A 27,897-nucleotide genomic window follows, 5' to 3' on the forward strand; every position below is an offset into this window, starting at 1 on the left:
TCTAAGAATTTGTCCATTTCTTCCAGGTTGTCCATTTTATTGACATAGAGTTGCTTGTAGTAATCTCTCATGATCCTTTGTATTTCTGCAGTGTCAGTTGTTACTTCTCCGTTTTCATTTGTAATTCTATTGATTTGAATCTTCTCCCTTTTTTTCTTGATGAGTCTGGCTAATGTTTTATCAATTTTGTTATCTTCTCAAAGAATCAGCTTTTAGCTTTATTGATCTTTGCTATCATTTCCTTCATTTCTTTTCCATTTATTTCTGATCTGATCTTTATGACTTCTTTCCTTCTGCTAACTTTGGGGCTTTTTTGTTCTTCTTTCTCTAAGTCCTTTAGCTATAAGGTTAGGTTGTTTATTTGAGATGTTTCATGTTTCTTAAGGTAGGACTGTATTGCTATAAACTTCCCTCTTAGAACTGCTTTTGCTGCCTCCCATAGGTTTTGGATCGTTGTGCTTTCACTGTCATTTGTTTCTAGGTATTTTTTTAATTTCCTCTTTGATTTATTCAGTGATTTCTTGGTTATTAAGTAGTGTATTGTTTAGCCTCCATGTGCTAACATGTGCTAACATTCTCCTGGAGAATGTTCCATGAGCACTTGAGAAGAAAGTGTATTCTGTTGCTTTTGGATGGAATGTCCTATAAATTTCAATTAAGTCCATCTTGTTTAATGTATCATTTAAAGCTTGTGTTTCCTTGTTTATTTTCATCTTGGATGATCTGTCCATTGATGAAAGTGGGGTGTTAAGCTCCCCTACTATGACTGTGTTACTGTTGATTTCCCCTTTAATGGTTCTTAGTATTTGCCTTATGTACTGAGGTGCTATTATGTTGGGTGCATAAATATTTACAATTGTTTTATCTTCTTCTTGGATTGATCCCTTGATCATTATGTAGTGTCCTTCTTTGTCTCTTGTAATAGTCTTTGTTTTAAAGTCTATTTTGTCTGATATGAGAATTGCTATTCCAGCTTACTTTTGATTTCCATTTTTATGGAATATCTTTTTCCATCCCCTCACTTTCAGTCTGTATGTGTCCCTAGGTCTGAAGTGGGTCTCTGGTAGACAGCATATATATGGGTCTTTTTTTGGATCCATTCAGCCTGTCTATGTCTTTTGGTTGGATCATTTAACTCATTTACATTTAAGGTAATTATCGATATGTATGTTTCTATTACGATTTTCTTAATTGTTTTGGGTTTGCTATTGTACGACTTTTCCTTCTCTTGTGTTTCCTGCCTAGAGAAGTTCCTTTAGCATTTGTTGTAAAGCTGGTTTGGTGGTACTGGATTTTCTTAGCTTTTGCATGTCTGTAAAGGTTTTAATTTCTCCATCAAATCTGAATGAGATCCTTGCTGGGTAGAGAAATCTTGGTTGTAGGTTTTTCCCTTTCATCACTTTAAATATGTCCTGTCACTCCCTTCTGGCTTGCAGAGTGTCTGCTGAAACACCAGCTGTTAACCTTTAAGGATTCTCTTGTATGTTATTTTTTGTTTTTCCCTTGATGCTTTTAATATTTTTTCTTTGTATTTAATTTTTGATAGTTTGATTAGTATGCGTCTTGGCATGTTTCTCCTTGGATTTATCCTGTATGGGACTCTCTGTGCTTCCTGGACTTGATTAACTATTTCCTTTCCCATATTAGGGAAGTTTTTAACCATAATCTCTTCAAATATTTTCTCAGTCCCTTTCTTTTTCTCTTCTTCTTCTGGGACCCCTATAATTCGATTGTTGGTGCATTTAATGTTCTCCCAGAGGTCTGTGAGACTGTCCTCAATTCTTTTCATTCTTTTTTCTTTATTCTGCTCTGCAGTAGTTATTTCCACTATTCTATCTTCCAGGTCATTTATTCGTTCTTCTGCCTCAGTTATTCTGCCATTGATTCCTCTAGAGAATTTTAAATTTCATTTATTGTGTTGTTCATCACTGTCTGTTTGCTCTTTAGTTCTTCTACCTCCTTGTTAAACGTTTCTTGTATTTCCTCCATTCTATTTCCAAGATTTTGGATCATCTTTACTACCATTATTCTGAATTCTTTTTCAGGTAGACTGCTTATTTCCTCTTCATTTGTTAGGTCTGGTGGGTTTTTAACTTGCTCCTTCATCTGCTGTGTGTTTCTCTGTCTTCTCATTTTGCTTAACTTACTGTGTTTGGGGTCTCCTTTTTGCAGGCTGCAGGTTCACAGTTCCCGTTGTTTCTGGTGTCCTCCTCCAGAGGCTAAGGTTGGTTCAGTGGGTTGTGTAGGCTTCCTGGAGGAAGGGACTAGTGCCTGTGTTCTGGTGGATGAGGCTGGATCTTCTCTTTCTGGTGGACAGGTCCACGTCTGGTGGTGTGTTTTGGGGTGTCTGTGACCTTATTATGATTTTAAGCAGCCTTTCTGCTAATGGGTGGGGCTGTGTTCCTGTCTTGCTAGTTGTTTGGCATAGGGTGTACAGAACTGTAGCTTCCTGGTCGTTGAGTGGAGGGCGCTAGGTCTTGCCATTGAGATGGAGATCTCTGGGAGATTTTCACCGTTTGATATTACGTGGAGCGGGGAGGTCTCTGGTGGACCAATGTGTTGAACTTGGCTCTCCCACCTCAGAGGCACATCCCTGACGCCTGGGTGGAGCACCAAGATCCTGTCATCCACAATGGCTCAGATTAAAAGGGAGAAAAAAAGAAAGATGATGAAATGAAATGAAATAAAATAAAATGAAATGAAATGAAATAAAAATAAAATGAAATAAAATAAGATAAAATAAAGTTATTAAAATAAAAAATAATTATCAAAAAAATTTTTAAAAGTAATAAAAAAAGAAAGAAAGAAAGAAGGGAGCAACCAAACCAAAAAACAAATCCACCAATGATAAAAAGCACTAAAAACTATACTTAAAAAAACAAAACAGACAGACAGAACCCTAGGACAAATGGTAAAAGCAAGCCTATACAGACAAAATCACACACAGAAACATATGCATACACACTCACAAAAAAATATATATATATCGTTGCTCCCAAATTCTACCTTCTCAATTTGGGATGATTCGTTGTCTCTTCAGGTATTCCACAGATGCAGGGTACATCAAGTTGACTGTGGAGATTTAATCCATTGTTCCTGAGGCTGCTGGGAGAAATTTCCCTTTCTCTTCTTTGTTTGCACAGTTCCTGGGGTTCAGCTTTGGATTTGGCCCCGCCTCTGCATATAGGTCGCCTGACGGTGTCTGTTCCCCGCTCAGACAGGACGGGGTTAAAGGAGCAGCTGACTCAGGGTCTCTGGCTCAGTCAGGCTTGGGGGAGGAAGGGGTACAGAATGCGGGGTGAGCCTGCGGCAGCAGAGGCTAACATGACGTTGCACCAGCCTGAGACATGCCGTGTGTTCTCCCAGGGAAGCTGTCCCTTGATCACAGGACCCAGACAGTGGCTTGCTGCACAGGCTCCCTGGAGGGGACATGTGGATAGTGACCTTTGCTTGCACACAGGCTTCTTGGTGGCGGCAGCAGCAGCCTTAGCGTCTCATGCCCGTCTCTTGGGTCTGCGCTGATAGCCGCAGCTCACGCCCATCTGTGGAGCTCCTTTAAGCAGTGCTCTTAATCCCCTCTCTTCGCATACCAGGAAACCAAGAGGCAAGAAAAAGTCTCTTGCCTCTTAGGCAGGTCCAGACCTTGTCCCGGACTCCCTCCCGGCTAGCTGTGGCACACTAGCCCCCTTCAGACTGCGTTCACACAGCCAACCTCAGTCCTCTCCCTGGGATCTAACCTCCAAAGCCTGAGCCTCACCTCTCAACTCACACCCGTGCCAGAGGTTGAGCAGACAAGCCTCTTGGGCTGGTGAGTGCTGGTTGGCACTGATCCTACGTGTGGTAATCTCTCCTCTTTGCCCTCTGCACCCCTGTTGCTGTGCTCTCCTCCATGGCTCTGAAGCTTCCCCCCTCTTCCACCCACAGTCTCCACCCGCGAAGGGGGTTCCTAGTGTGTGGAAACCTTTCCTCCTTCACGGCTCCCTCCCACTGGTGCAGGTCCCATCCCTATTCTTTTGTCTCTGTTTTTTCTTTTTTCTTTTGCCCTACCCAGGTACGTGGGGAGTTTCTTGCCTTTTGGGAGGTCTGAGGTCCTCTGCCAGTGTTCAGTAGGTGTTCTGTAGGAGTTGTTCCACATGTAGATGTATTTCTGATGTATTTGTGGGGAGGAAGGTGATCTCCACATCTTACTCTTCCACCATCTTGAAGCTCCTCTCTACTGTCATTTTAATAGCACTAAGGGAGCAAGACTGTTTGTTCAGTCTATCATAGAGAAGTATTTTTATATCACTTATCACTATGTGAAAATATTTAGTTTATCTCCTCAGCTACTCCACCCAACCCCCCCAACACACACACACACACACACACACATAGCAGAATCCTGTCTTTTCCACTACCCTTAACACAACATCTAGCACACAGCAGATGCTAATAGAAAGCTATGTTTAAAATCATAGGAGAGTCTTGGCAACAATTTTTGGGATATGACACCTAAAGCAAAAGCAAAAAAATCAAAAATAAACAAGTATGACTATATCAAACATCCAAGCTTCTGCACAAGCAAAGAAATGATCAACAAAATGAAAATGTGACCAATGCAATGGGAGAAAATATTTGCAGATCATATATCTGATAAGAAGTTAATATCCAAAATACTATATATAAAGAATTCATATAATTCAATAGCAAAAAAACTCCCAAATAATCCAACTTAAAAACGGGCAAAGGATTTTCCAAATAAGATATTCGAATGATCAACAGGTACATGAAAAGGTGTTCAACCTCAAAAATCATTAGGGAAATACAAATCAAAACCACAGGGAGACATCACCTCACACAGGTCACAATGTCCACCATCAAAAAGACAAGAAAGGGCTTCCCTGGTGGCGCAGTGGTTGAGAGTCCACCTGCCGATGCAGGGGACGCGGGTTCGTGCCCCGGTCTGGGAAGATCCCACATGCCGCGGAGCGGCTGGGCCCGTGAGCCATGGCCGCTGAGCCTGCGCATCTGGAGCCTGTGCTCCGCAACGGAAGAGGCCACAATAGTGAGAGGCCCGCGTACAGCAAAAAAAAAAAAAAAAAAAAAAAAAGACAAGAAAGAACAAATGCTGGTGAGGATGTGGAGAAAAGGGAAACCCTTGTGCACTGCTGGTGGGAATGTAAATTGGTATAGCCACTATGGAAAATAGAATGGAGGTTCCTAAAAAAATTAAAAATATGGGCTTCCCTGGTGGCGCAGTGGTTGAAAGTCCGCCTGCCGATGCAGGGGATGCAGGTTCGTGCCCTGGTCCGGGAAGATCCCACATGCCACGGAGTGGCTGGGCCCGTGAGCCATGGCCACTGAGCCTGCGCGTCCAGAGCCTGTGCTCCGCAACAGGAGAGGCCCGCGTACCGCAAAAAAAAAAAATTAAAATTAAAATTAAAAAATTAAAAATAAAACTACCATATGATCCAACAATCCCATTTCTGGGTATATATCCAAAGGAAATTAAACTGCTATGTCAGAGAAATATCTGCACCCTCATGTTCATGCAGCATTATTTACAATTGCCAAGATATGTTAATAACCTAAGTGTCCATCAAGGCATGATTGGATAAAGATGTGGTAATATATACAATGGAATACTATACAGCCATAAAAAAGAAGGAAATCCTGCCACTTGCGACAGCATGGATGAACTTTATGAGCAGTATAAATGAAATAAGTCAGAAAGAGAGACAAGCACTGTATGATCTCACTTACATGTGGAATCTTAAAAGAAGAAAACAAAAAAACTAAAAACACCAAGCTCACAGAAAAAGATCAAATTTGTGGTTACTAGAAGCAGGGGATGGGGGAATTGAATGAAGGTCAAAAAGCACAAACTTCCAGTTTTAAGATAAATAAGTACTGAGAATATGACATACAACATGATGACTATAGTTAACATTACTGGAAGGTATATTTGAAAGTTGCTAAGAGAGTAAATCCTAAAAGTTCTCATCACAAGGAAAAAAACTTTTTCTTCCTCTTTTTTCTTGTATCTATATGAGACGATATATGTTAACTAAATTTACTGTGGTACTCTTTCACAATATATGCATCAAGTCATTATGCTGTATACCTTAAACTTACACAGTGCTATACATCAATTAAATCTCAACAAAACTGAAAGAAAAAAATAAATGAAAGATAAAGTCCCCCCGCAACCTGCACCAAAAACACAGGAGAAATTCCCACCACAAAAAAGACACAGCATGGGAGACTCATTTTGGTCAGCTCAACCTCACCTACTCCTTTCTCCTACTAAGAGATTCTCATTTTATTAAGTGGTATCCAGATCCAAACTATGTTAATCAGAATCTATCCACAGAAGTTTTTAAAATCAAGCTACAAAGCTCTTTTTCTTCTTTGATCAAAAAACATAAATATAAATGAGGAAGTACAGGTGACCACATTATCCGCCATGTAATAAAAATCCAAGAAAAGAAAATCAGACCTGTCCTAAGAAACAGTCATGAAAAGTAAAAAAGAAAAACTCCCAACAACATTCAAGTATCTGATTTCATTTCCATATAGTCTCCAGAGAAGTGATGGTTTCAATCTTCCCAACATTTGGTTGTTAAGCTCTTCCTTTTTATGTGTGTAAGCTACTCAATCCCTTATTCTGCCAATTTATATCCCCTTTTTGCTTAAGCTAGGTCAGGGTGGGTATTTGCTTGTGCTAAGGTATATTTTCTTTATAATGAAGCATACTCAATTCCTAACAAACGCATGCAAATTCCCATTTTATACTGTTTACATTTATTTACCAGAAATAAATGCAATTTTTCATTTATTTACATTCCATTACATGAAACAGAATATAATTTCATTCCAGTTCCCATCTTTCTAAATACCCTTAGTTAAGCCACAGACTGCTGCTACTGCCAATCGACACCTGCTGGAAGGATTTTATGTAGATAGAAATAATCACTGTTTTCTCCTCTAAATCCCATATGTGAAGAGGGGAAGATACACTAGAAGAAAAAATAACCAATATAATTGTTCCCTATTAAAATGAAACTGTACTTTCTCATGATCTTAACATTCAGCTTTTGTTAATACAAACTGGCCATTGCAAGTAAGTTGTATTATAAGGAATTTGTTCTTTCTTTGAATTGAAAAAGGGGAACCTGTTAGAAGTGGTAGCTTGCAGATGTTTCTTGCTGAAAAAAACTGGATGGACTAAGTAATGCTACCCTATTATTTTTAAACATTTCTAGATCTTTTTCAATGCAACTGAAAGAGCACCATTTAAAACAAAATTTTTTAAAGTTCAGGGGCCACTTACTGCTTCCAGTTGTTTCTTCTTCTGCACTAATAACTCCAACATGAGGTTGACATTGGCCAAATCAAGATTATCTTGGTCAGTTCCCAACAAATCCTGAAATATTTGCCACCTGTGGCCATTCTAAAAACAACGAAAAGAAGAAACACAACAACTTCCTAAGACAATTGTTTTAGAGAGTCAAAAATAAATGTCTGCTACTTCCTAATATGCTTATTAGATAACATCAAAAATAAACTATGACATTCCAACCTATTCCTTCCCAGCTAATGGCCCCCCAATGCCTTCTAATTATAATTTAATCACTATTTCCCCCTTAAATAAATTTAAACAACGGATATGAAAGGCATATTTAAGACATGTTAAGTCAGCATCTCTAAAGGTATAATTCTCTTCAAAATAAGTGCCTGGATTTTAATTACTTGTCTAACCATATTTTCAACTTTGTATTTGGTAAGATATTAATTTAAGCTCATTTGCTTCAATAATTTGGGCTAATCCTCTTAAACTGAGAGTCTTTTATTTCAAATTACCACCCATAGTTTCACCCTGCCATATAATTCTTCAAAAGTATGTATTACAAGCCAACTCTGACTCAATGTAATCCCACCAGACCTTTCAAAAGATAAGAGTAAATTTTAGACAATGCAGGTAAGAAAGTTCTTTATTGAATAGAATAATCTTAAATCTCCATTAAGAAAAATCAATAATATGCTAAGCTTTAATACCTAATTAATATTAAACCAATAAAATCAGCAAATTGAGATTTATTAAAAATAGTAATAAGAGTTGAAACATACGGTGCTACTCACTGTGTGGTCCAATTTGAACCTCTTTTCCTCAAATCTTTGCTTCTGTTTGAGAATGAGCTCATTCACTGAAAACAGAAACAAAACAAAAAGCACACATAATCTACATTTTTATTAAATGTATCACCCAATTTTCTGTTTAGGTGGATTCTATTTAACATTAAAAAGTCCCAAACCTTAAAAAATGCTAAGCAGAAAATGCTAAGTTTTTATTTTATTTCAAATTAGAAACAGTTTTGCCGCAGCTACTACTACTACAACTACTACTATTATTACCACTGCTATTACTACAAGAGGAGAATTCTTCAGAATATGTACTTTCTCTTACATGTCTCAATGATGACACTATCAGCACTTGGAGAAAGACAAGTCTTCACTGTATGAGATCGTCCCATGCTCTACAGGGTAACTGGCCCATTCTATGAGGTAGGCACTAAAGATTTTTATTTGTTGTTCTTTTTGTTTGTGACTTTTCTATAAATATCATGGCAAACACTGTCAGTTACCTATCCATAAACCATTCTAACCTTTTTTAAAAATAAGAACAGGATTTTTTTCCAAATGTCAGAATGCCACTGTCACATACTTTCAGAGAGGCTAGATCCCTCACTGGCCCCATGGTATGAATCTTGACTAACCTAAGCCAATCTAGTCATACACTCTTGCCAGCGATTGATGGAGGGTTAACTATGTGACCTAGTTTTGACCAACGAAGGGTATGCTGTCTTTCAGAAGAGAAGGATAGAAGAAAAACAAGTAATTTTTCTCCCTTCATTAAGGGATGATATCTGGAACTGCTTAAAGCCATCTTGCAATCTTGAGGGGAGTGAGCCAGAGAACCAACACATCTGCTGGAGATGGAAGGCCAGAAAGATGGAAAGAACTTGATAATATCACTGAGATACCAACTTAACTAATTCTAAAAATTCTTTTTGTATAAATCAATACATTTTCCTTAACATTCAAGCCACTTTTAATTGGATTCTTTTGTTTTTAACACCCAACTGATAAAAAAAATAAACTGACAAAGAAAAGGACAACTAGCACTAAGCTTGTTACCTTATTAGCCTTTAATTTAGAGACATTACCCTATGGGTTATTCTTCACATTTTAGAGATGAGGAAATATTAGAAAGAGCATAAGGAAGTTACTCATGGTGACATACAATACAAGACAGAGCTGGGAAACAAACCCAACTCTCTAATACTTCCCACTATACCACAATCTACTACAAATATTTTCAAACAAATCAGAGAGGTTCCAGGGCCACACTAGGAGCAAAGCTTTAAAGATAAGTAAGACTCAACCTAAGTAAAACTTAATCCAAGACTCAAGCAACTCAGAGTAGGAAGACAAATATATGTGATGCAGCAATTATAATATGATAATCAGTACTATCATTGAAATAGATTTGAAAAGAACAAAGGACAAGGATCAATTAAAATATTAACAAGCAGGCTTCACACAGAAGGTGACATTAGAACTGGGCCATAACAGGCACACAGGGACTTACTAAACAGGAAGAAAAGTGGAAAAGAACTCACATTAAGGGTGTGGGGGGGAATTCCCTGGCGGTCCAGTGGTTAAGACTCAGCGCTTTCACTGCCATGGGCCTGGGTTCAATCCCTGGTTGGGGAACTAAGATTCCGCGGCCAAAAAAAATGGTGTGTGTGTGGAGGGGGTAAAGTCATAAAACAGCAGGATATAAGATGATTTAAAATCAATATAGCTGAAACACAGGATCAGAGTGATTTTGTCAACGATTAACAGGGGCTAAGAACTAAGGCTGGAACTGTAGACAGATCAGAGCTTGATTCTGAAGAGCCTGTTACCTCACAAGCAGTTATTATTATAATCCAGGGAAGATAAAGGAGAGAACTTGAAATAACGTAGTGGAAATAAAGAGGAGTATGTGAATAAGAATTTAGTGTTTCAGTTACAGAATTAGCTATTTAAATAAAAATTGTAACTTAAATAATTGTAATACTTAAATATGTACACCACATTGGATTTTACCAAGAAATCTCATATAACACGGAACGTGAATATTCTATATCCATAATTACAATTCTCTGGATCCTTAAAATAGCCATAGTACTAAGAACAAACAATGCCTTTCTACTGCTAAAGCTTTCATTCTAGCAATTGTCTTTTGAGAGGCAGGATAGTATAGTAAAAGCACATACTCAAGCCAGACTGCTTAGGACCAAATCCCAATTCCGCCACTTACTGGCTGTATAACTTTACACAAGTTACTTGACTTCTCTGTGCTTTAGTTTCCTCACTGGAGGAATGAGGATGACAATTACCTATGTCATAGGACTGAGAATTAAATGAGTTAACATACATAAAGCACCTGGGAAAGCACTTGGCAGTAGTAAAGACGTTATGTGAGCTGCCTACACTTTTTTAAACAAGGATTTTAAATTTTGCATGTATGTTGCCTTTTACGTTAAAGAATAAAGGGTCATTCATTAGAGAGACAAAAATATTCAATTTACAAATTTTATACACAGAGAACTCTAGAAAAGAGATTGCTGGGGGGTGGGGGTGGGGGTTGGTACCTGGAGAGAGATCATGCATGATGGAGGGACTGGGAGAGCTAAGCCTTGGCAAGAGTGTAGGACAGCAACTGCAGAGGTGGGAGGAGAGACACCCCCTCACCCCACAGGAGCCTTCCAGGATCAGGAGAGGAAGAGAGCTCTCAAGACCAAGGGGATAGAAAGGTGAAGAGTGAGAGTGTGCCTTTTTTTTGCGGGGTGGGTAGAGGAAGAAGAAAAACGAGGGACTGTACTGTAGTGCTTAGGGCATGAGAGGAAAAATCAAAATATCTGTCGACAAAAAAGTGCTTGACTCTAATGACGAGAAAACCTAATCCTACTTGAGTGTTTGGCTTCCAATTCTTTGCTTTCATTAAAATTGAAGAAAGGAATGGACTTGTTAACTAATAGGGTATTAAAATTTTTTTTTTGACTAAGTAAGTGCTTTTATTGAAGCACATAATTCAGAAGGAGATCAAAGAACTAAGTGACGTAGCAGGAACAAAGTTCCTTCAATCCCCATCAAATTATTTATGTAAGCAAAGTTTCTCATGACTTACCCTTTCAAAAATAAAAAGGAAAAATCTTAAACTTACACAATATTATATGTCAGTTATATCTCAATTTTTTAAAAAGCTGTGATGAAAAAATAAATAAATAAATAAAAATAAATAAAAATAAAAAGCTGTGATGATCCTAAATAAATAAATAAAAAGAATACAAATGAAACTGAATCCTTGTCCTAGTAATAACCATAAATGGCAATGGAACTAATTGAGAAGGACACCATCACACATTAAGCAGCCGATTTTCAATAAATTTTTATGTCTAATACTTTATAAAATTTGTAAATATTTATTTGATCAATTCCATGTCTAATAATTACAGTAACAACTCAGATAAAACATTTAAGATTTTTTAAATACTTAATATAAAATTATGTTCAAGAGAAACTTCAAGGTCTATAAGTTCTATTTTCTGCTACAGAAAAGTATGACAGATAAATCAATAAGAATTTCAAGCATGAAAATATATAAGGATAAAATTATGTGAGCAATATGCAATTTAAGTATAAGTTCAAAGAGACAAAGAATGAAATTTCCCATTGTTGATGAAAAGCATTTATTTTTGAATCAATGATAAGTATCAAATCACTATACTATTCAGATTCTACTGGATACATTTTAAAAAGAGATAAAAGCTTATTTTTAAATAACCATATTTACAATACTCCTAAAATTATATCCTTTACAAACACTTAAACTTATAAAGAAAAAATGTGGATGCTCATTTAAAATGTGGCATCAATGTGGGAAGAAGTACATTACTTTTCAGAATTTTTATATGGGTCACCCAAGCAAAAAGGTTTGAAGACCACTGCTACAGAAAATGGGTAGCCCAACCCTCTACCCATGACTAAGGTAAACGTAAAGCATTAAAAGTTAAGGGTCCTAACCTAGCAATAAAAAAGGTGCAAGTCTACCTAGAACACTTCAGAATCATAGAACTTATACTTATTTTACCATGCTCAAGAGGAAATCTGAAATTACTTTTAAAAGGTTCAAGGTCTTTTTAATCCAACCAAGAACTACAGGCACTATACAAATCATGTAATCTCAGACTAAAGCAATGGGAATAGTTCTTTCAGTACAGAAAAAACAAATGATATTCCACTTTCAGAAACAGATCTCAGTAGCATCCTGAGTGCACGGAAACCGAAGGATTTGACCATCACTGTAGAAAGGTAAAGACTGGAAAGGGTGATGGGCAATAAATCAGAAATAGATATATCAGGATGAAATGTTATTTCTATGGCTGACATAAATAATCACATTGGAAGCTGCACTATAATTAAAAGACTTCAAATACGGGCATAAAACACACTCCAATTACCCAAAACCAAAAATTTTTCTCCATATAAAGAGAAGGTTAAAAACACTTCTCTGGTGGTCCGGCAGTTAAGACTCTGCCCTCCCAATGCAGGGGGCCCAGGTTCAATCCCTGGTCAGGGAACTAGATACCACATGCTGCAAATAAGAGGCCACATGTCGCAACAAAGATCCCGTGTGCGGCAGTGAGGATCCCTCGTGCCACAGCTAAGACCTGGCACAGCCAGATAAATAAATAAATAAATATTTAAAAAACAAAAACAACAACAACAAAAACTGTATCATTGCCAAGATAATTTCTAGCTTAGGAAACCAGTAATTATGACTTCACTATTCACTGAATATATATATTTGAGAATATATAAAGTATGAAATTACTTTACATCTTAGTGCTGTATTTTCAAATTCCTTCCATATCAGTATAATGGTGTTCTCTCTCTCTCTCTCTCTCTCTCTCTCTCTCTCTCACTATTTAGAAATTCACATAACAGAATTTGGACTCATTAAATTTGGTAAACATCAATACTAAAATCTTCAGACCATTGGATTCCTTTCTGTATTTAACCATTCCAAAAGAAGAAGTAATTTTCGAAAGTTATGACAACTCATAGAAAAGTGATTCTAGATGCACAAAGCAGCATCAATCCATGTTTGTGAGTTCATGGACAAAGGGTTCTGCTTTGTGGGACTTCGGTTTCCATTTCACCTAACTTAGCTCATGAAGTCCTGTCCCAGAGAGTATCATACCACTCAGTGTTTCTTCTTTTCCTAAGTTCATTCTCCTAGTTTGCCACAAGACTTTATCTACCTAGAAGAACTTGGTATTCCAACAGAAAATCTTCAAAATATTTCCTTCAGGGCTGCTTTCTGCTATGCAATCATCTGATGATTTTCCTTTATGAAAAGATATTGGATTGTACTGAAGAGTGAAAGAGAAAAAAGGATTGAAGCCAATGTAATTTTAGAGCAGAGATAAAAAAAAGGAAAGCCATGGCTGAAAAGGTTCCAATTCATGATGTATTATAAACCACCAAACAAATCAAACTGCAACCAAAGCACTGGCAAGTCAGAATCTAATACACAAGTAGACATCACATCCTTAACTCTGAGTGTGTTACTCTTTAGAATGAAAAATTATCCTTTCTGATATACATACCCAATAGTGCCCTACTTCATGCCTACCCATACCTGAAAATTAATCTTTGGAAAATTAATCTTCAGTCCCAAAAACTCAAACTAAAGATTTTCCACAATATCTTAGGCTTTTCAACATGTAGACTTTTTAGATTTTTCATAATTGGTCTCTGACTAGATACTATTCCCAATCACTTACCATTTACCTTAAGGGTTCCCTATTTGTGTCTCTCTTCTCCAATCACCATTCCTCCCTCAAAAGTTCCATATCCATGTCTTTCTTTCCCCAGTTTTACTTTTCAATTGCCTCCCCAGATCACAGACTCTCTTCCCCCATCTAGGAGTCCTCATGTACAAGTTTTATCTCCCTTCCGCCTCTCCATTAACCTTTTCCTCCATTGCTTCTCACTTCTGCCCCAGAAGTAGAAACAACAGGAATGCATAACATGATAGAGAGACAGGTATCTGGAACTCTGGCATTCTCCTTTAGCCTCACATTCTGTCCAGCCATCAATGTAAGAATCTAAGAGTTGTACCAGTCAATTTTTTTTTAATGAAACTTAAATATAATATGATACGGTACATATGGTATAGAATCAATGTCACAACCTGGGGAAGACTGGGAAAAGCACCCTGGTGAGTAGGAGAGATTGCTTACCTCTAAGCTACGTTCTCTAAATAAATTAGTGCTAACACACCCTTTTGGGAACTAAATATTTTTTAAAATTAAAAATCATTCCAAAGACTCACCCAAGAAATTAGGATACAGATGGTCAATATTATCCACAACATAGTTACACTTGGGACATCTATTATTGTCCTCCAAACTCTGATGAATACACTTGTAGCTATTAACAAGAGAAAAAATAAAATAGCTTGATTAAATCAGTGATAAATTAATAAACTAGTCACAAAATAATGCCTATTAGTTTTCTATTCCTCATTTTCAACATAAGTTATCTAGCAGTTATCAAATTTATTTCAGCTTATACTTTTATATTATAAAGAAGATATATAGGGCATTTATTAGATAATAGTATACAAAAGTTATTTTTAAATATTATTTAAAAATAAACTCAAATAACAAGCTTACTGGATATAAAATTTTAAAGGATACTAACTTTTAAGTTTACGCAATTTAAACAGTATATAACAACATGAAGAAAAACAAATGCCTGTAATTTAGTTATGCAAACAGACTATCTGTATTCTTGGAGTGCTGACATCCTCAATACATAAAGAGCTCATTCAAATGAAAAGAAAATAAGAGAAGAACAGAAAAATCAGCAAGACAAAAAGTAGTCAATAAGCATGGGAAATCATCACTTTCATTAGGATGAAAAATTGATTTAAAATTATATATTAGTTTTTACCATTCAGAATAGAAAAATAAAGAAAAAACTGTCAAGAGTTAAGGAGTACATGTAGATATGAATAATTTCATGTACTGCTGCAGGGACTGCCACTTTCTAGAAGGCAAGTTGTATGGAAAACCTTAAGGCTGTGTATCCTCTTTGATGTAGTGATTTTACTTCTAGGAATTTATCCTATGGAAATAAGCAGATATATATGTAGAAAGATGTTCAATTCAAAGTTATCAGTAAATAGCAAAATAAATTAGAAGCAACCAAAACACTAGGAAATTGACTATATAAATTTGTAAACATCAATCCAATGCAATGTATACAGCCAATAAAAGTCAGACTGTAATATGTAACTATATGTCATGAAAAATAATCTAATAACTATTAATAGGTACAGCTGGAGAAATATGATTATGAGAAATTTTTGCCTTCTTAGATTATATATTTCTGTAATGTTTGGTTTTTTACAATTGTGTATTGTCTTATAACTAAAAACTTAGAAAATGTCATTCAACTAAACCCCAAAGAAATATCAAATCGACATTAGGAAAAAAGTCACTATATAATTATGTTACTAAATAAAAATAACCTCTAACACAGTGGATACAATTCCATTTGTTTTAAAAAATAATGTATGTGTACATTTTTTAAAACTTTTAAATTTTATTTATTAAACTACTATAGTTGATTTACAATATTGTTAGCATCAGATGAACAGCTTCAGATTCTTTTCCATTATAGGTTATTACAAGGGATTGAATATAGTTCCATGTGCTATATGGCAAATCCTTGCTGTTTATATATTTTATATAGTAATGTATATCTATTAATCCCATAGTCCTAATTTATCGCTCCCCTCTGGTAATAAGTTTGTTTTCTAGGTCTGTCAGTTTGTTTCTGTTTTGTAAGTTAGTTGATTTGTATTATTTTTTTTAGATTCCACATATAAGTGATATAATATTTGTCTTTCTCTGCCTGACTTACTTCCTTTGTATGATAATCCCTAGGTCCATCCATGTTGCTGCAAATGGCAATATTTCACTCTTTAGTGACTAATATTCCACTGTATATATACCACATCTTCTTTATCCATTCATCTGTTGATGGACATTTAGGGTGCTTCCATGCCTTGGCTATTGTAAATAGTGCTGCTATGAACATTGGGGTGTATGAACCTTTTTGAATTAACAGTTTTCTCCAGATATATGCCCAGGAGTGGGATTGCAGGGTCATATGGTAACTCTGTTTTTAGTTTTTTAAGGAACCTCCAAACAGTTTTCCACAGTGACTGCACCAATTTACATTGCCACCAACAGTGTAGAGGGTTCCTTTTTCTTAACACCCTCTCCAGCACTTATTTATTTGTAGACTTTTTGAGGTTGGCCATTCTGACCAGTGTGAGGTGATACCTTACTGTAGTTCTGATTTGCATTTCTCTAATAATTAGCGACGTGGAGCATCTTTTCAGGTGACCTGCTGGCCAACTGTATGTCTTCTTTGGAGAAATGGCTATTTAGGTTTTCTGATCTCGGCCATGGCTCACGGGCCCAGCTGCTCCGCAGCATGTGGGATCTTCCCGGACTGGGGCACGAACCCGTGTCCCCTGCATCAGCAGGTGGACTGTCAACCACTGCGCCACCAGGGAAGCCCCTGCTCATTTTTTGAATGGTTGTTTGTTATTTTTGATATTGAGTTGCAAGAGCTCTCTGTATATTTAAGAAATTAAGCCCTTATTGGCTGCATCACTTGCAAACATTTTCTCCCAGTCTGTAGGTTGTCTTTTGTTTTGTTTATGGTTTCCTTTGCTGTGCAAAGGCATATAAGTTTGATTAGGTCCAATCTGTTTATTTTTGCTTTTATTTCTTTTGCCTTGGAAGACTGAACTAAGAAAATATTACTGCAACTTATGTTGGAGAATGTTTTGCCTATGTTCTCCTCTAGGATTTTTATGTTGTCATGTCTTATATTTAAGTCTTTAAGCCATTTTGAGTTTATTTTTGTGTATGCTGTAAGGGAGTGTTCTAACTTCATGGATTTACATGCAGCTGTCCAGCTCTTGCCTCCTCTGTCGAAGAGTAATTGACCATGGGTGTGTGGGTTTATTTCTGGGCTCTCTATTCTGTTCCATTGATCCATATTTCTGTTTTTGTGTCAATATCACACTGTTTTGATTCGTGTAGCTTTGTAGTATTGTCTGAAGTCTGGGAGGGTTATGCTTCCAGCTTTGCTGTTTTTCCTCAGAATTGCTTTGGCAAATCTAGGTCTTCTGTGGTTCCATATAAATTTTATGATTATTTGTTCAAGCTCTGTGAAAAATATCATGGGTAATTTGATAGGGATTGCATTAAATCTGTAGATTGCTTTGGAGAGTATTGCTATTTTAACAATATTAATTTTTCCAACAGCAGAGGATATCTTTCCATTTCTTTATATCATCTTCAATTTCCTTTATCAATGTTTTATCATTCTCAGCGTATAGGTCTTTCATATCCTTGGTTAGGTTTATTCCTAGGTATTTTAATTTTTTGATGTGATTTTAAATGGGATTTTTTTTTTTTTACTTTCTCTGATACTTCATTGTTAGTGTAAAGAAATGGAACAGATTTCTGGATATTGATCTTGTATCCTGCGCCTTGCTCAATTCATTTATTAGTTCTAATCGTTTTAGCCACAGCAACCAGACAAGAAAAAGAAATAAAAGGTATCCAGATTGGAAGGGAAGAGGTAAAACTGCCATTGTATGCAGATGACATGATACTCTATATAGAAAATCCTAAAGATTCCACACAAAAACTGAAAGCATTTAAATGTGAACATTTAAAATAAACCGAAAAAGACATTCACCATAATGTTAACAGTATGTGCCACTGGATAATATAATTATGGGAAACTTTTTCTTTGTAGGTGTCTACAAGTTCCTATAGTAAACATGTACTGCTCCTAACAATCAGGAAAAAAAATTACTTCTAAGAAATTAAAAGGGTGATTTACATATAAGATGATTCCTAAAAAGACAGTACCTCTTTTATCCTGTGTCCAAAATACTATAAATTTGCTTCAGCTTCATAAACTGAAGCAGATTTTTATATCTACCTACTTCCCTCCACCTTATCAAAACAAAACGCTACATCCATCAGGTTGCTCTGTTCTAGTTATCATCTACTTTCTCATCTCACATTTGTTACTTGCAAGACAAGCAAAAAGAAGGACATTATAGGGAATCAATGTAGCGGTGGTCTTTGGCACAGTACAGGGGCCCAAAGATTAAACACCTGGCATATAACAGGTACTCAAATATTACATACAGAACAAATGACTTGCACAGTGTTCCAGAAAGAATATCTTCAGCTCCTGCAACTATGACAAGGCTAGGAATATCATATTACCAAAAGATAGGCTCCATATCTGCGAGGAAACTTCCTACATGGAAATTTCAATGAAAGAAATAACATACTAAATTTTTTTTCATTTTATTGCAAGGGAAAAGCATAAAGAAGATATGCAAATACAATAGATTAAGAGCTCCAACATGGGAATATTTATAGTCTGCTTAGGGGAAAAGGAAATGAATTAATATTACCAGAATACATGCCAACATGACAAGATTTAATCCTTTAAAAAAAAAAACCTGCAGGGAATTCCCTGGCAGTCCAGTGGTGGTTAGGACTCAGTGCTTTCACTACCGTGGCCTAGGTTCAACCCCTGGTCGGGGAACTAAGATCCCACAAGCTGTGCTGTGCAGCCCAAAAAAAAAAAAAAAAAAAAACTCTGCAAGTTCAAATAAAGCAAGTCATGAAGGAGAGAATATGAGAAGGTTATTAAAGACAGGAGACAGGGATTGACAGATAAGCAGAAGAAGGACATTTGGGGTTTTAGCAAATGGCTTTTGAAAAGAAATCACAGTCAGAAAATGAGCAAATAAAATGACAAGAAAAACAAGCTAAATTGTTAAGCCAGAGAAAGAGTTTGTCAATATATAAGAAATTATTCCTGAATCCAATAGAACATTCTCCTCTCCCTTCTTCAGCATCCTAATCATATTCCTTGTCAGTAAGCTTACTACCATACCATCCTCTCCTAGAAGAAAAAAATAGTCTAGGACACAACCAGAAGGAACTGTCCTCAGAAACAGAAGCTCAAATGACTTTTCTGCATTGTACTTGATAATATCCATCTATACTATAAAATTTAAATGAATCAAATTATACGCCACTGTATAAAACTGCAGTGATAACAAGATGCATCAAGTTTATTTTATAACATCTATTGCCTCACTACCACCTTGGGTAGACCCTCCCTAGTCTGAGAAATAGTAACTGTCTTATTCCTTACTTAATCTGTGTATGTGTTTGTCAGCCCCTCTTCTATTTGCTCATTAAAAGCAGAGATTTGTTTTACTCATCTCTGTACCCTCAATATCTAGCACAATATCCCGTTAAAGAGTTGGAACTCAACAAATTCTGAATGCATGAGAAAATAGATATAACCAAAAAAGAAACATACTTTTGCTGCCTTCTGGGTCATATAAAGCACTGTGAGAAAGTCTCAATACAGTAACTCTAATTCATTCTCACTCATCTATCTCCTTGACCATCACCAGCCCAAATGCAATGTTTTGGATTCCAAAAGAAGAGTATATGCCTAAACCAGTGATCGAAATAGGCGGGCAAAAAGAGATAAGAAGGATATATATTTTGGGTCTACTGGAGAAATTTTCAATAGCTACTCACACTGCAACTCTTAAAAAAATTTATTCAGAACCACAGTGTGCTAATGGTACCTATGTCCCCTGATAAGTGTAGATCTGACCACAAAGAATGAATATTCCTCCACAGATGTACACAGTTGCTCTGTTTCTTCTATTAAGTATATACCTACCTACAAAATATAATTGATTTTTCTGTCTGTGTCAACAGGGATGAGTAGATACAGAAAACTGAATAATTAGAAAATTCTCAAAAAAGAAGGAACCATAAAAAGAACAGAAAAAAAAAAAATCAGGACCAGTGGTTGTATATAAGAACCAGGTACAAAAAAAAGACTAATAGTAAGGTACGAGATGATGGATTAGTCAAAAGTCCTGAAAGGCAAACTGACACCCAGGCTTGATCACAGGTATGCTGCAAGATGACAACACTGAGGGACCCTGTTAATTATAACTAGTTTGTATTGAAGCAAACAGTAATCAGGAGCTGACATACATGAGGTCTGAGAAGCAGAGGGCAGGGGACAAGGTGGAGGCAGCAAAGGGGAAAGAGAAAGAGCAAACCTTATCTCTATGTCATACAGAAGCCAGATTTTTAAAATTATATCATTGAGTTTCAGTTAGATTATGGCTAATAGCAGGTTCACTGTGAAGTGGGAATGATTTAAAGTGAAAGAACTTCCTGTTATAATGTCTCCAACCTGTTACTAGGAAAGACTTATCATTTTTAAGTGGGACAAGGAATAAACAGTTGATGTGGCCCAATTTGATTTAGTGTTAATAATCTGGATGGAGCCTTGAAGTGGTATACTGCTTGGCTCCAGGTAACTACAGGGTTCAACTTAGCAAACAGTTGATACAACAGGCTACTGTTAATGACTGAAGTTCCACAGGCCTCTCATGTCTCATGGTAAATAATTAAGAGCTTTTGCTTTCAACAAAAGAACAAAATGTCTCACAGTTTATCAAGCCTGGCAATGGGACTGTCAGCTTCCAGGTTTATTGGGTCCTACCAATGTTATCATCCCTATCCTACCAACACCTGCTTTCTGGTAGGTATTTTAAAACACAATCACAGGGACTTCCCTGGTGGCACAGTCGTTAAGAATCCGCCTGCCAATGCAGGGGACACGGGTTCAATCCCTGGTCCGGGAAGATGCCACATGCCGCGGAGCAACTAAGCCTGTGCGCCACAACTACTGAGCGTGCGCTCAAGAGCCCGCGAGCCACAACTACTGAAGTCTGCACCCTAGAGCCTGTGCTCCACAACAGGAGAAGCCACCACAAGTGAGAAGCCCGCGCACCGCAATAAAGAGTAGCCCCCACTCGCCACAACTAGAGAAAGCCTGCGCACAGCAACGAAGACCCAATGCAGCTAAAAATAAATAAATAAAAATAAATAAATAAATATTTTTAAAAAAATACACAATCACATCAGAGTGTAACAAAGTAACTTGAATTGTAACAAAGATCTAAACTTTATTTTTATTTGAAGGTAAAAAGAAGGTATTTGAGAAACCAATGAACTAAAGTCACACCATGAAGATTACTGGACTCACTGAAAAGGCCAGGCCTGTCTAGTTACAAAGTCAATCAGTAATTTATTGTACTTCACAACATAGTGAAGCAAGATCATTGAACTGATTCAGCAGACTCTTAAGCTTTTTTAAATGCCACAGTGAATATGTTAGACAAGGGCAGTTAGCAAAAATGGAAACCTCACTTTGCAATCTGTTTCACACTTCAACACCTTCAAATCTGTGAAAGGAGAGGTGAAAGGGTAGGAAGACAATGGGGGTTGGAGGCCAGAGAGCAGCAGCAGATGATATGTTGACTGACTTGACAAAGGTAAATTTTAGACCCAGACCTAGATTCCTGTTCCACCAACTTCAAGAACTTGCTCTTTTAGCTTTATATCAGTAGTTCTCAACTAAGGGCTACTTTGTCGTCTAAGGGATATCTGGCAATGGTTGGAGACATTTTTGGTTGTCAAAAACTGGGAGTAGAAGGGTTGTTACTGGGTTACTACAGAAGGAAGGGATACTGCTAAACAATCTAAAATACCAAGGACAGTTACCCACAACAAAGAATTATCTGGTCTAATATGTCAATACTACCAAGGTTGAGAAAGCCTACCATAAATCACCCAATTTTCCAGAATAATCAAAATCCAAAGTCTCTAAGAGAAGTATATGATTTCCTATGGAATGCTAAGGTGCTGGATCAATTAAGGGACCAAAGAGAACACTACTGCTAAACAATCAGCCTGAAAAGACCAAGACCATACATGTGTCAAGACCCACACGACCAGAATTTCAGTAGCAATATATAGAAGAAAGTGATTCACAAATGATAATAATGTCAATGCAATATATACCAGGAAATAAAAATTATTTAAGAAGGCAAGATGGCCTTTTTTTAAAAACCAACAAAAAGATTCTGAAAGAATACACAATCACTTCTTGCCAGAGATAATCTTTGAGGAAGTAGAAAAGAAAGGCTAGGGGAAGGGAAACATTTACATTTCATATTATACCTTTCTGTACAATGAAAGTTTTTATAGCCAACAGTATACATTGTTCTTATCATTTTAATAACTTTTATTTTAATAAAGGACATAGATAATGCAAGCTAAGAAAGCTATTTTTATTCTAAAATTTCTTTTTAAATGACTGGCAGATTGGATATACCTATCAACAAAGCACTGCACTCCAGATCAAACTAAAGGACTTACAAACTGGTGACAATACTCGTCTTCATTAATGGATATCAACCTACCAGATATCATATTCAACCTCAGTATAAAATTGTGGGTCTAACTTCAACATGAATTAGAATAATAAGGTATATTAGAACACAACAGAAATACTAAACAAAGAGGGTAAATAAATTAGGGAGATGACTGATTGCAAGTAGAATATACCACCCCCAATCAAATAAACAGGTAAATAAACTAAAGGAATTAAACATACTCAAATTACATACCCATTAGGATGACCACTATTAAAAAAAACAACAGAAAATAACAAGTGTTGGAAAGGATGTGGAAAAATTGGAACCCTTGTGCACTGTTGGTGGGAATGTAAAATGGTACTGCGGATATGAAAAAGAGTAAGGAGGTTCTGCAGAAGATTCAACACAGATGTACCACATGATCCAGCAATTCTGCTTCCAGGTATATACCTGAAAGAACTGAAAGCAGGATTTCAAAAGGCTATTTATACACCAATGTTCAAAGAAACATTATTAACAATAGTTAACAGCTGAAAGCAACCCAAGTGTCCATAGAAAGAAGAATGCACAAACAAAACATGATATATATGGTCATCCCTCAGTATCCACAGTGAACTGCTGTCAGGACCCACGTAGATACCAAAATCCAAGGATGCTCAAGTCCCTTATATAAAATGGTGTAGTATTAGCATATAACCTACTGTACATCCTACTGTATACTTTAAATCATCTCTAGGTTACTTATAATAACTAATACAATGTAAATGCTATGTAAATAGTTGCCGGTGGCTGCAAATTCAAGTTGTGCTTTTTGGAATTTTCTGGAATTTTTTTTCAAATACTTTGGAACCGTAGTTGGTTGAACCCACAGATACAGAGGGCCAACTGTATATGCACTGGAATGTTATTCAGCCTCAAAAAGGAAGGAAATTTTGACACATGCTACGACATGGATAAAACTTGAGCACACTCTGCTAAGTGAAATAAGCTAGTCACAAAAGACAGATACGGTTTGATTCCATTTATATGAGGTATCCAGAGTAGTCATATTCACAAAAAGTAGAATGGTGATTGACAGAGGGTGGGATAAGAGAGAAATGGCACTTGTTGTTTAATGGGTATAGTTTCAGTTTTGCAAGATAAAAACGCTCTGGAGACTGATTTGCACAACAGTGTTACAATACTCAATATTACTCCACTTAAAAATGGTTAAGATGGTAAATGTTAAGATAAGTATATTTTATCACAACTGAAAATCTTTTAAAATATACAGATTAGCATGACATATAACCTAAAGACAGCACTGAGCAAAGTGTTAAAGAACACAGAACTTTTTAATCCTCTAATATCCTTTTCCAATGACCTTCCAGCCTGCTTTAATGGCCCTTGCATCTATCCCCCACAAGTGAGTTAAAGGTGCTTCATGCTTCATCCTAATTACCCAGCACCCCCCAATTTCCTAAAACAGCAGTAAAAGCTCTTTAAACAATTAAAAAACCCCAAAGTTTATTATTATAGTTTCATCTATAAGGCTGATAGTAAATCTAAGTATTTCACAGAAATTATACCACCAACCACATGTTTGCCTTGAGCTGTCAAACCTGTAAAGGTATATCGGTCAAGGAAGTATGATTCAAAATAAGCAACAGTAGCTTTAAAAACATAACTTCTCACTGGCTACATTTACACACAAGTTAAAAATTCCCAAAAGACAATTTCACTAAAAATCATCTTACCAAAAGCTGTGGCCACACTTCGTCATGTATGCTTCCTCAATCATATCAAAGCAGATAGGGCTAAAAACAAAATAGAAAAATAATTAATACATTTTTTTAAGTAGAGTGATTACAAATTGGAAAAAGTAACAATACCAACAAAATCATATTTCAATACATAGCTAAGTCTTCAAACTTTCTATTGATGAGATGAAATTTCTATTGAGCTGAATGAACTTTAGGGGACTGCTGGTAAAATGACAATTTGTTCAAGATGGCCCTAAGCACCATCAATTTCTAAGATGAATTAAATGAATAATTTAACTGACTCCAATACTTTTTTTTTTTTTTTGGTGGTACGCGGGCCTCTCACTCTTGTGGCCTCTCCCGTTGCGGAGCACAGGCTCCGGACGCGCAGGCTCAGTGGCCATGGCTCACGGGCCCAGCCGCTCGCGGCATGTGGGATCTTCCCGGACCGGGGCACGAACCCGTGTCCCCTGCGTCAGCAGGCGGACTCTCAACCACTGCGCCACCAGGGAAGCCCTGAATCCAATACTTTAACTTGACCATAAATTTTGATAGTATAATGCAATCACGAGTGCTTAAGTTCTACCATCTTTTTCAATCATCCCTGGTACAAAACCATCTAAATGCTCTATTTCCTATCTCAAAGAAAATGCATTTCCTGAGTGATAAATTTACAGTTCCAATCTCAATAACTCTTCTAGGTAGTGAAGATGCTAATGATAACTAATACTTAACACAAACTATGCATGTCCATTAAAACAATGACATATATTAACTCACTTAATCCTTTCAACAGCATAGGTACCTATTACTAGACCCACTTTATAGATAAGGAAATTGAGACACAGAATGTTAAAAGTCACACAGCTAGGAAGTAACACAGCCAATTTTCAAACTCAGATCCATGTTCTCAACCACTATTCTACACTACTTCCAGATACCATGAGTTAAATATCAAGTCATACCAACTATGCCACACATTCTGGCCAAGGAAAGGGGGTTATCAATCTCTGAGAGGGTACGGTCTACCAGAAAAATGCAAAGCTTTCTAAAAAGCAATTTCCATTTATCCTTCCCCCTTACTCCCTCCAAAAACTCTGATGAAGTCTCCAGAGATACAACAGCCATCTTGCGATCATGAAGACAACAACCATAAGCTGAGAAGACAGGATATGGGTTCCTTGATAACATCCTTCAGCAGTTGCATCATCCATGGATTGTCAATCTCTGGACTACACATTACATGAAAAAGTAAATCCTAACTTGCTTAAGCCAGTAATTATCGAGTTTCCTGTTACTGGTATACAAATCCAATGCTTACTGATGTCACGTGACAATTAAACTGTAAATGAAAATTTACCCACTCCCTTCAAGAAAAGTTTCATGGGCATAAATACTATCTTAGAATGTGAGGTTATAAATAAGTTATAAAATCTCAATGTTGCACAAGCTCAGAGTTTCATCATGTATAGTGTGCTGGCTTAGACTGCACTGGTTTTGTCATTCTTTACACTCCCAGACTCAGAATAAAGGGAAATCTCCTAAATGTGGGGATTTGGTAATTTTTCTTTTGGAATAAAGTCCATGTAGCTCCTGCCTGATGAAGTTAAGGAAGCAGGGGTGGGGCTCCCTCCTGAGGACATGTGGATGAGCTGTGGAGGCTGCTCTGTGATCTCAGTTTGCAACTAAACGATGCTGAAGAACAGATCTGAGATAGACAAATTTTATTTCACACTGGTACAGTGGGTGCTCAAGCAGGTATCTTAAGGCCCAAAACCCAGAGTAGAGGCAATATTTATCCCCCCCCCTTTAAAAGCTTTATTTTTTTAGAGGATTTTTACATTTGCAACAAAACTGAAAGGACGGTATACAGATCTCCCCAGCACCCACATGTGCACAGCCTCCCCTATTATCATCACTCACCAGAACAGGGCATTTTTTTTAACCAAGCATGAACCTACATTGACACAACATAATCACCCAAAGTCCAAAGTTTACCTTAGGGTTCATTCTTCATGTTGAACATTCTATGGGTTTAGGCAAAAGTATAATGAAATATACCCACCATTGTAATATCATATATATTATTTACACTGCCCTAAAAATCCTCTATGCTCTGCCTATTTGTTTCTCTCCCCTTACCCACATCCACTGATTTTTTTATTGTCTCCATAGTTTTGTTTTTTCCAGAAAGTCATATAGTTGGGACTATATAGTATGTAGCCTTTTCAAATTGGCTTCTTCCACTTAGTAATATGCATTTAAGGTTCTTCCATATCTTTTCATGGCTTGATAGCTAATTTCTTTTCAGTGCTGAATAACATTCCAGTGACTGGGTATACAGTAGTTTATTTATCCATTCACCTACTGAAGGACATCTTCGTTGCTTGCAAGATCTGGCAATTATGAATAAAACTGCTACAAGCATCTTTGTGCAGGCTTCTGTGTGGTCCTAAGTTTTCAACTCCTTTGGGAAAATACCAAGGAGTATAATTGTTGAGTCATATGCTAAGAGTAGATTAGTTTTGTAAGAAAACAACCAAACTGCCTTCCAAAGTGCCTGTACCATTTTTATCCCCACTAACAAAAAATGAGAGCTGTTGCTCCACATCCTCCTCAGTATTTGGTGGTGTCAGTGCTCAAGATTTAGCCATCCTAATAGGTGTTTTAGCGACGTCTTGTTGTTATTTTCATTTGCATTTCCCTGATGGCTATGATGATATGGAGCATCTCTTCACATGCATATTTACCATCTGTATATCTCTGAGGTGACAGTCAAGGTCTTTGGTCCATTTTTAAATCAGGTTGCTAGCAGAAGCAAAAAGAACTACAATCCTGCAACCTCTGGAACAAAAACCACATTCACAGAAAGACAGACAAGATGAAAAGGCAGAGGGCTATGTACCAGATGAGGGAACAAGATAAAACCCCAGGAAAACACCTAAATGAAATGGAGATAGGCAATCTTCCAGAAAAAGAATTCAGAATAATGATAGTGAAGATGATCCAGGACCTCGGAAAAAGAATGGAGGCAGAGATCGAGAAGATGCAAGAAACGTTTAACAAAGATCTAGAAGAATTAAAAAACAAACAAACAGAGATGAATACAATAACTGAAATGACAAGTATGCTAAAAGGAATCAATAGCAGAATAACTGAGGCAGAAGAACGGATAAGTGACATGGAAGACAGAATGGTGGAATTCACTGCTGCGGAACAAAATAAAGAAAAAAGAATGAAAAGAAATGAAGACAGCCTAAGAGACCTCTGGGACAACATTAAACGCAACAACATTTGCCTTATAGGGGTCCCAGAAGGAAAAGAGACAAAGGACCCGAGAAAATATTTCAAGAGATTAGGAAACGTTTAACAAAGATCTAGAAGAATTAAAAAACAAACAAACAGAGATGAATACAATAACTGAAATGACAAGTATGCTAAAAGGAATCAATAGCAGAATAACTGAGGCAGAAGAACGGATAAGTGACATGGAAGACAGAATGGTGGAATTCACTGCTGCGGAACAAAATAAAGAAAAAAGAATGAAAAGAAATGAAGACAGCCTAAGAGACCTCTGGGACAACATTAAACGCAACAACATTTGCATTATAGGGGTCCCAGAAGGAGAAGAGAGAGAGAAAGGACCCGAGAAAATATTTGAAGAGATTATAC

The 27,897-nt window shown here is 36.8% G+C and overlaps 1 protein-coding gene across 2 annotated transcripts in view; it reads right to left on the reverse strand.

Annotated features, from left to right (window-relative positions):
• The window catches only part of COP1 (COP1 E3 ubiquitin ligase), a 293,722-nt gene that overhangs the window by 230,663 nt on the left and 35,162 nt on the right, over positions 1-27,897 (reverse strand). For both annotated transcript variants that reach the window (XM_055084173.1, XM_007117809.4), the window contains exons 2-5: positions 24,220-24,279; positions 14,432-14,529; positions 8,110-8,186; positions 7,313-7,432 (exon numbers count right to left, since the gene is read on the reverse strand). In XM_055084173.1, coding sequence (XP_054940148.1) covers positions 7,313-7,432; positions 8,110-8,186; positions 14,432-14,529; positions 24,220-24,279 — 355 coding nt within the window. The remainder of the gene's footprint in view (positions 1-7,312; positions 7,433-8,109; positions 8,187-14,431; positions 14,530-24,219; positions 24,280-27,897) is intronic.

This window comes from Physeter macrocephalus, chromosome 4 (genome assembly GCF_002837175.3).
Source record: "Physeter macrocephalus isolate SW-GA chromosome 4, ASM283717v5, whole genome shotgun sequence".
In the NCBI taxonomy this organism is placed as follows: Eukaryota; Metazoa; Chordata; class Mammalia; order Artiodactyla; family Physeteridae; genus Physeter; species Physeter macrocephalus.